Source organism: Ornithorhynchus anatinus, chromosome 4 (assembly GCF_004115215.2).
Source record: "Ornithorhynchus anatinus isolate Pmale09 chromosome 4, mOrnAna1.pri.v4, whole genome shotgun sequence".
Classification (NCBI taxonomy): domain Eukaryota; kingdom Metazoa; phylum Chordata; class Mammalia; order Monotremata; family Ornithorhynchidae; genus Ornithorhynchus; species Ornithorhynchus anatinus.
Window position 1 is genome coordinate 1,003,301 of NC_041731.1, and position 10,148 is coordinate 1,013,448.

Sequence of the window (10,148 nt, forward strand, 5' to 3'; positions counted from 1 at the left end):
ATGGCTGGCCACTGACTGGGCTGCCTCCTCAAGAATCCCGAGGGACCACTGCCTTAAATCAGCCCTGTCCTTAGCCAGACAGAGCACTGGCAAAAAAGAAACTTTGCCTCTAATCATTAATCCATCAGTGGTATTTATTGAGCACCCACTGAGGGCAGGGAATTGTACTGAGCACTTGGGAGAGAAGCAGCGTGGCGCAGTGGAAAGAGCACGGGCTTTGGAGTCAGGGCTCGTGAGTTCGAATCCCAGCTCTGCCGCTTGTCGGCTGTGTGACTGTGGGCAAGTCACTTAACTTCTCTGTGCCTCAGTTCCCTCATCTGTAAAATGGGGATGAAGACTGTGAGCCCCACGTGGGACAACCTGATTCCCCTGTGTCTACCCCAGTGCTTAGAACAGTGCTCTGCACATAGTAAGCGCTTAACAAATACCAACATTATTATTATTATTAAATCCATGCTCCCTGCCCTCCAGGGGCTTGAATTCTAGCAGGGGAAACAGATGTACATAAAGACTGCAAAGAGGAGAAAAACAAGGACGGGGCAGGGAGACATGAACATGGCAGGATGAAAAAGCTGAATAAATAATTGGATATGCAAATAGACATACAAATATGTACAAGAGCTGAGGTTGGATTAAAAATATAAATGAACAAGGGGGCTGTGGGGTTGGCCTGAGTTGTGATGTGGGATGTTAGTCGGGGAAGGATTCTTGAATGAGAATTTTTTAGAAGCAGCATGGCCTAGTAGAAAGACCATGGGCCTGGGAGTCAGGAGACCAGGGAAAAAATCCTGGTTCCTTCATTTACCTATTCTATGACCTCGGGCAAGTCACTTAACTTCTCTGGGCCTCAGCTTCCTCCTCTTTAAAATGGGAATGCAACGCCTGTTCTCTTCTACGTAGACTGCGGGCCCCATATGGGGAAGGGACTGTGTCCAATCTGATTATCTTGTGCTTGACCCAGTGCTTAGTACTTAGTAAACACTTAACAAATAGTGCAATGATTATGAGTATTATTCTTGGAGAAGTTGGGGTTTCAGAAGAGCTTCGGTCTGGCATATTTGAATAGGGAGGGAGCTGTAGTCCAGAGGACAAGAGTGAGCAAAGGGTCGGGGCAGGAGAATCGAAAGGGAGGAATAGGTTGTTGAGCCTGGGAGGAATGAAGAGGAGAACTGCTGGACAGCCTCAAGGTCAATAGTCCAGACTTTCAATCCGTCTGTCCCTTGGACTTGGTGATACCTTCTGCCTTTCACCAGCTCCCGGGGACCTGAATTTGTGCTTCTTTTTGAATCTGAGAAAATCAGAGGACTTCCGGGAGCTCACCCATGCCCTTTCTTTGTTCCAGACAGACACTTTTTCTGACTTTGACACGATGACAGACAGATTGCTGGATGAGATCATCCAGCACATTCAGCTGTACAGCCTCTCCATATCCAGGATCAGGTACAATGGGACACAACTTTCCCTGGAGTGTCATCCTCCTCCGCTCCTGCTCTTTTGGAGCAAGACCAGGGGACAGTTTGGGGTGTGGGGTGCAAGGTTGGGGGAAGAATGTCAGCTGAGGCCAAGGAAATGGATGAACATCATTGAAACAGGCAACTCTGTCATCATTCCATTGATCAGTGGCCTTTACTGAGTATCTACTTAGTGTGAAGCACTAGACTAAGCAGTTGGGAGAGTACTGTAATAATAATAATAATAATAATAATAATGATATTGTTGGTATTTATTGAGCGCTTACTATGTGCAGAGCACTGTTCTAAGCGCTGGGGTAGACACAGGGTAATCAAGTTGTCCCACGTGGGGCTCACAGTCTTAATCCCCATTTTACAGATGAGATAACTGAGGCACAGAGAAATTAAGTGACTTGCCCACAGTCACACAGCTGACAAGTGGCAGAGCCGGGATTCGAACTCATGACCTCCAACTCCCAAGCCCGTGCTCTTTCCACTGAGCCACACTGCTTCTCACGCTGCTACTCTAGGGCCTAGGAGCATACAAGAGAAGATAACCACACTATAAGGGTCAGCCTTTGTGTGCACACACAATATGGGCAGCATTATGGGTCCCACAGTGGCTTTCTCAACCTCACATCTCATGGGAGAACTTGATAGAACAGAAGAGAAGACCCACTCCTGCCCACAGGAGCTGACAGTGGATGGGGTAGGCGTACCTAATGAGAGAAAGTAGTGAGAGCAGAAGTGCTTTGTTGTGAAAGGGTAATCATAGCAGGGGGGATGTGACCTGGGGAGAAGAAAAATTGTTTGGGGACAGTCTCTTGGGAAGGCGGGATTTCAGAGAACTTTGATGACACTGCTCTAGAGCTATAGTCTGATGGACAGTGTGGCTCAGTGGAAAGAGCACGGGCTGGGGAGTCAGAGGACATGGGTTCAAATCCCGGCTCTGCCGCTGGTCAGCTGTGTGACTTTGGGCAAGTCACTTAACTTCTCTGTGCCTCAGTTACCCCATCTGTAAAATGGGCATTAAGACTGTGAGCCCCACATGGGACAACCTGATCACCTTGTATCCTCCCCAGCACTTAGAACAGTGCTTTCCACATAGTAAGCGCTTAAATGCCATCATTATTAACAAATGCCATCATTATTATTATTTGAGGGGAGAGGAAGGTCCAGACTGAGAGAAAGATGAGAGCCTGGAGGTGGAGGTGAGAGGGTTGAGGCCCAGTGAGAAGGTGAGCTTGGAGGGGATAGAGAGTGCAACCTGTGAGATGGTGGGAGAAGAGAGTGGGGAGGCAGGAGGGAGAAAGACTTTGAGGTGCCTTAAAGCTGTTTCTGGGAGGAATGACTGGCTGTCCCAGCGGAGGGACAGGGGGCATGAAGAAGGCTCTTTTGAGTCACAAGAGTATCTGGTTTGAGGCCCCAGCTTCACATCCTTCTTTGTCTCTGCACAGTTTCATCGGTCACTCCCTCGGGAACATCATCGTCAGATCTGTTCTCACAAGGCCTCGCTTCCGGTGTTACCTCAGCAAGCTGCACACCTTCCTGTCTCTGTCTGGGCCCCACCTGGGAACCCTGTTCAACAACAGCACTCTGGTTAGTACAGGTAAGAGATTACTCCCTCTGTCCCTTTATGCAACCCCTTCTCCCACTCTCCATGCCTCTCCTCCCCATCGGGCCTCTCCCCACCCCTGTCGGGCACTGGGGCAAGAAACCAGGTCCACAGGGCCAGTGGTCGGTCTCAGACAGTCCTGGAGTCTGACATCCTTAAGCGTGCTATGGTGATGAGAGTATTTCCTAAACACACATTCTGAGTCTAGAACTGGGATAGGTGCAGGATAATCAGATCAGACACAGTCCCTCCCCACACTGAGATAATTCTCTAACGGGGAGGAAGAACAGAGTTCTGATTCCTGTTTTACTGATGGGGAAACTGAGGCCAAGTCACACAACAGGCCAGTGGCAGAAAAGGGACTAGAGCCTGAATCTCCTAACTTCCAGTCCTGCTCCCAACCAAACATGTCAGTAAGAACAATGCAACTCCGTGAGCAATGTTTTCCCCTCTTCCACTTTTCCCCTTTCCCTCCTCTTTCCTTTCTCCCCCCGTCCCTTCCTCCCTCCCGCTGCCCATCCCCCGCTTGTGACTTTTCAGGTTTGTGGCTTATGCAGAAGCTGAAGAAATCTGGTTCCTTGTTACAACTGACCTTCCGGGACCACACGGACTTGCGCAAATGCTTCTTGTACCAACTGAGCCAGAAAACAGGTGGGTGGTGGTTCAGATGTCAGCCTCAGATCACATCTCCCCCATCTGTATGAGGTGCTACTCTCTGAGCAAAGGAACAGAGAGGTCAGGGCTTTCCCTGAGGGTGCTCAGCAATCAGGAATACCCTTTAGGACACAAATCTCCATGCTGGAAGCCATGGAATTGTCTGAGCACCCACTATGGGCAGGGCACTGTGCTAAGCACTTGGAAAGGTTCATCAGAAGCACCAGGCATGCCTGCAAAGAGCCTCCACTGTAACGAGAGAGACAGAGAATAATCACATCATTACAGACACAAGTCTCTTATATCAAACTTCTTTCAAGCAAAATCTTGATTTCACAGGGACTGGGATGGTCACCCTGGGGCTGGATCTGGGATGGTTGGGTTGACTGTGGGGTCAGGTGGATGGTGCAGAGCCCTGCTGACGCTCTAACTACTTCTCTCATTTCAGGTCTCCAATATTTTAAAAATGTTGTGCTGGTCGCGTCTCCTCAGGACCGCTATGTGCCATTCCACTCAGCGAGGATTGAGATGTGCAGGACGGCCCTGAGGGACAGGCATACCGGTAGGTGGCTCTGGGCAGGTGACCCCAAGCACCATGCTAAGCTCTAGAGAATGCTTGCGTCCAGACTCCCGTTCAGAGCACTGGGCCAAGCACTTAGTTGCAGTTGTGGGTAGAGCACTGTGCTAACTAAGCTCTTGGGAGAGGACAGTACAAGTAAAGGACCCAGCCCTGCCCTGAAGGAGCCTATAGTCTACTGGGGAGATTAGGAGACATCAGTAATTGTCAAAGGAACTGCGGCTTCTGGTGGGGAGGATGGCTGGTAAGGGGAGGCGGTGGGGGTCCTCTATTGCCCACACCCATCCTCTCATGCACTGCCCACAGGCCCAGTCTATGCAGAGATGATCCATAACCTGCTGCAGCCCCTGGTGGAGGCCAAGGACTGCACGCTGGTGCGGCTCACCGTGTTCCACTCCCTGCCCAGCACCGCCAACACCCTGATCGGCCGTGCCGCCCACATCGCCGTGCTCGACTCCGAGCTCTTCCTGGAGAAGTTCTTCCTGGTGGCTGGGCTCAACTACTTCAAGTAGCGGTGGAGCAGCCCGTGGTGGTGGGGTGGGGGTGAGGGGTGTGGTGCTCGGGGGGTGACCGGAAACTCTGGGACTCGGGCTCGGGGGACCATGACAGGGCCCTCTGGCCCGATCTCCCAGCTGTAGCCGCCTGTCTCCCCCTGCCCCCTTTGAGAGGGGATCTCTCCTTCACTTCCCATTTGGGGTGGGGGACGCTGAAACCCCTCTCCCATCTCTGGCCCAGCTATGGGGTCTGGGGCAGCTGGACCAGCCCCAGTATCATTACGATTTTAGTTTCGGGTGTGTCCAGCCCCTGGGGCTCCCTTCCAAGGGGCATTTTGGGAAACTATGGAGGCTGGGGAGCAAGCAGGTGAATCATCCTGTTGGGGAGAGGGACACTGCACTGGGTGCCCATCGAGGGCAGCCCAGGACATGACTCTGCTCTCCCTTCTCCTGTTCCCTCATCTGGGGGTAAGATCTGGGCGGCAAGCATCTTGAAACTCAGGGTATAACTCACCCCTTGCGGGCAGAGAGGGATCGTATTTATGTGAAGCGAGTCCCTGATCCCGGCACCTGTACCACTGGGCTCAAGGAAGTTGGTTGTCACCAGTGTTTCATCACAGCTCTGGGGAGTGGGAGGGAGGAAAGGAGGGAGACAGATATGGGGAAAAGTGAGTATGGACCTTGTTGGGCTGTAGGAGTTGAAGAACCCCAGATAACATAGGAGAAGGAAGAGAGGCAGGAGAAGGAAGAGGAGGAGGACGAAGACAAGGAGAGAGCATCTTAGAGTTGGGAGTTACCACTGCTTCATCGATGGCCTTTTCTCCTGGTCAAATTCATGGTGTACATCATTTGAGTTTTTACAAGTAAATTTTGCAATTAATCCACATTGATCTTCTCTACTGACTGCCTGTTGCTGCCCTAAGAGAGCTTACTGTGGTCAATATTTGCTCAAGACAAATCTCAAGGCCACGGCTCCAGCTAAGGCCATGGCAGGGAAATCTGCTCCTATGGGAGCTGTGGGGCAGGTGTCCCCAGGCGAATGATGGCTCAGCCACCCACCAAGGGAAGCAGAGTGCTGCTGATCACCTTGTTCCTTTTGGGAGAAGAGTGGTTCTGCCTGTGGTGCTTTGGTGGCAAGGAGGGGCTGGAACCTGGTGCTGGGAAGGAGGGATGTGGGGCACTGACTAAATGAACCTCATTAGTGGTCCCTGCAATGTGAGCAGGACAGTTCCAGACTTGCTAGTGTTGCCAAGAGAGAAAGTGGGGTTCTGGGCCTTCCTTGAGAGCAGAATCAGAACTGAGGCCCTTTTGCATACGAGGCTGCCTCCCTCCCTCCCTCTATCTGTCAGTTTGTCTTTACCTCCATCTGTCCTTCCCTCCCTTCCTCTCCCCATCTGTCTGTCTATCCCTCTCTTCACCCTCCCTCTCTTAGGAGAAGTTGCTTATTGCAGATGCCCTGGACACAAGGGCTCAGGTCTGTGTGTCCCCGAGGGAATTTCTAGGAAATGGCCATCCTGGGCATCAGCATTAGAGCTTGCTCAGAGCAAACTGGACAGAGATTGTGCCAAAGTCTGGGAGAAAGAAAGGACATCCATCTGATATCTCTCAGGCATATTCTGACTTTGGATTCAGCCAAAGATTCACCAGCCATAGATGAGTCCTGGTTGAGTTTCTCTAGCACTCCGATGGGTGTCTTGGGGTAGCTTTTGGAGGAACTAGTGTGGATTGCATCCTTCTCACCTGCTTCCCTCCGGGGAGAGGTGACATAGGAGCAGGAGCGAGCCCATAGCCAGTAGCCACATTGGCAGGCGGCCAGGTCGGCAAGTCTTCTCCAGGGAACAGGCTTTGCCTTTTCACGCGGAGGGAGTCAGCCCCGACCTCTAGCACCTCTTATCTTTGGAAGGGTCTTGCAGTTATGGCTGTGGGGCCCTGGTATGTCCAAGGAATGGGTTTTCACCCACTGTCCAGCAACAGCCCATCGTTAGTCTTTTCTGGAGACGCCATCTCTGGACAGTTCTGGTGGGTCAAATCTGAGTAGTGGACAGATGTGCTAGCTCTATCATTCCCGTGAATGTCAAGAAATTGAATGTCACCATTATCAACTCCTCTCAGTCCTATTTGAAAAGGCTCTTTTCTATTTATATCGGAATATATAGAAGGCTATATGTCCATATCATTATGTAAATGTAAGAATTATATATTACGAATTCTAACACTTCAGAGCAAGATCCGTGTCTAAGTAGTGGTCTGGCATCTTTGTTACAGTAATGAGAGTTTTTCTCCTAGATTTCCCAACACTAATTAGCATCCATAAAGACTAGTGTCCCTGAAAGTAACTAGAATTTTGTCCAAGCCAAACTGACCAGGGCATGTAGTGTGGAGGCTGCATCAGTCACCTTCAGCTGGGGATGGGGGGTGGGGTTTGGTGTCGGAGAAAGCAGTGTAGGTCTACTATGGTGTCCTTTAAAGGTGATTTATTTGGCTGGCATGCCCAGAAGATGGAAGGATTCCTGCGATTGATGCTGAGCATCCCCCCTCCACCGACTATGGAGGGGGCGCAGTGGAACCCGTGGCTCATGGAGAAGCAGAAAGGCTGAGCTGGGGGATTGGAGGAGACTCCAGTGAATAGAAATGAGCAGCTGAATTTGGCAAGCACACCAGGCCGGGCTCCCATGATGATGTAAACCCTGTAGCTACCATTGCCAGAAAGACTGTGCTGTGAGGCCAAAGAAGCACCGGCATCGAGTTGGGCCTGAAAGAACTGGCCTGGGGCTTGGCTGCCCCTCCACAACAGCAAGGTGCCGGCCAGCTGTGCTATCAGCCTGCTGCCGGCCTTCCTCCCATCCTGCTCCTCCGGCCCCTCCCACCTCACTCCTTCCATCCTACCCTTCCTATCCCACTTCTCTCACCCGACTCCTACCTCCCAGTCCTTCTGCTCCTCCCACCCCTGCTCCTCCCTCTCTTCTTGTGGGTGGGTCTTGGTCCCTCCCCTTTTCAGAGGTTCTCATTTCTTCTCCGAATGATTGTGAAATATTTGGTGTCCAATCAATCATCAATTAGCTGAATTTATTAGTACCTGTAGGGTGCAGTGCACTGGATTGCACAGAGCACTGTTCCAGTGTTTGCACTTTTCTAAGAATAGAAACTAACTACCTTCCCTCTTCCACTTGACCCTTCCACCAAATCTTTGGGCCGAGTAGGGGAGATGGACTCCAATAAATTAATCAATCAAACGTTCATATTTATTGAGTACTTACTGTGTGCAGGGCACTGTACTAGTGCTTGGGAGAGTACTTGTAACAGAGTTGGTAGACGTTCCTTGCCCACAATGAACTTACAATCTAGAGGGGGCGCTTATAGACTTAATCTCCTTCCTCAGAAGGGGGCTACAGTTATGGACTTGGCATTTAGATCTTTAACCTTTGCTTGAAAGTTCCATTTTGTCTCTTTCAAAGACATGTCATTGTGCCAAGCCCAGAAACATCCTTGGAAAGGTTCTCTAGACAAGATGTTTTTGCCTGGAAGTTCCCCAGATTTCTGGGGTCACATTGCAGCCCCTTGCCCCCACAGAAGGGTGCCCTGGGTCTCTGGATGCCACCATAGATGACACAATTGCATGTTCCTGGAGTGTTCCCAAGCTCTGGGGTCTGAAATCCTAGAGGTCGACCTCCACCACAGGGGTCCCTCTCTCATGTCGACCAGGCAGGCTGCCTCCTTGATGATGATCTAGCCCACCTACCTGCGGGACTAGCAGCCCACCTCAGCCTCCTCAGAAATGCTGGCATCTTGCCCCTGTGGTCACTGTTGCCAGAGACAGATCTCTTACATTGCATTTCAGAAGGCCGCAGGTTCTGGCAGTGATATTCTGCTCTCTGATCGTTTGCCAAGCTTGTCTTGGCTTCAGCTAAGGATGGTTCAGCGGAACCCCGCTGCAGCACTGGGGAACTTCCAACTGAGCCTGAATCGTTACTCCCGTTTCCTCTCTCAGCCCGTGCTGAGGGTCCAGTTTGTGTATGGTGGAGGTTTGTGGGAAATTAGATTTTTTCCAAATGGAGCAAAACTCGACTCGTGAGATAGGCACCGCCACCAGACGCTGTCCTAAAGCTGACTTCTGTAGGTTGGAAAATAAGTCGCAATTTCATTTCAGGGGTTTTGCTTTTTAAATGAAGGGAATTGAACTTGGACACAGCTCCGGACTGAAACAAATTGGCAGTTGACATTAAACTGAATTCAGAATAGAGGCCCCAAATTCTGGTCCACTTTGGACTTGGTAGAGAAGGGGCAATCATGACCTGGATAAAGTTTAGAGAAACCGCTGATGGTATTTTGTAGAGAGACTCCAAGGAAGCTTGTTTACCTGCCTCCTCTTTAATTTGTTTCCTTTGCTCTGTCGCTCTGATCTTTTTACGCTGGTTTCCAGGCCAAGTACATGCTGGTCTTTGGCACAAAAGAGCAGAAAATTCAAGTCGAAGAGTGCTTTTATGGACAGATCTTGAAACATTAAGGTTTCTAGAATAGGTTTAGCAAATCTGGAAGAGTGCAAACTGTAACTAAACTCCATATTAAGGTGTTTGTTAGCGCCAAGCGGCTAATTTATCACTGGGGAAGGGAAGGAGTGTCAATCAATCAATCAATCAAAGGTGTGACTGAGCACCTACTGTGTGCCAAGCACTGCACTGAGCACTTGGGAGAGGACAGTAGAGTTAGTAGATGCAATCCCTGTACTCAAGGAGCTTACAGTCTAATGTGTGCAGAGCATTGTACTAATGGCCTGAGGGAGGACAATAGTTAGTAGACAAGATCCCTGCCCTCAAGGAGCTTACTGTCTAGATTATAGTCATGTCTATATGTCCCACTATGAGACGTGATCAGCTATTTGTGGGGGAGGGGATGTGACATGGTTCCTTATCTAAATACGATCATGAATGTAAAGCTTAATGCCACTGTGAAATTTTACCGCTTATTTATGATGGCTATGAAACCTGTATAATAAGACTACAATAATATAATAATAGTAATAATAAAGTCATCAGTGCCAATACGATTCTACTATTTTTCTACATCCGCTTTACTGTGGCCTTTGTGTGGCTTGTGTTACGTGTAAAAAAAATGTCAATAAAACAGTTTGCTTCCTTTTGCCTGGATGTTTGGATTTTTTCACAAAGCCAGAATTCCATTTAGGATTGCTGTCCTCAGAGCTTGTTAGAAATGATCCAGACCAAATGGTCCATCCTTCCTAATAAGTGCTGCTATCCATCTGTTCATTCACCTCCCCCCTCCACCCGCCATCCCTTTCTCCCTCCCTCTCTCTACCTCTCTTTCTCCCTCCCTCTGTTTCTCTCTCTTCTTTCCTTCCT

General features: G+C 50.0%; 1 protein-coding gene across 2 annotated transcripts in view; it reads left to right on the forward strand.

The window, feature by feature from the left end:
• The window catches only part of FAM135B (family with sequence similarity 135 member B), a 55,914-nt gene extending 45,985 nt beyond the window's left edge, over window positions 1–9,929 (forward strand). Inside the window, exons 16-20 of one of the 2 annotated variants that reach the window (XM_029063646.2) lie at window positions 1,343–1,440; window positions 2,909–3,060; window positions 3,607–3,717; window positions 4,169–4,282; window positions 4,604–9,929. In XM_029063646.2, coding sequence (XP_028919479.1) covers window positions 1,343–1,440; window positions 2,909–3,060; window positions 3,607–3,717; window positions 4,169–4,282; window positions 4,604–4,809 — 681 coding nt within the window. In that variant the 3' untranslated portion in view covers window positions 4,810–9,929. The remainder of the gene's footprint in view (window positions 1–1,342; window positions 1,441–2,908; window positions 3,061–3,606; window positions 3,718–4,168; window positions 4,283–4,603) is intronic. The other variant, XM_039911671.1, reaches the window with a different exon arrangement.
• The last annotated feature ends 219 nt before the right edge of the window (window positions 9,930–10,148 follow it).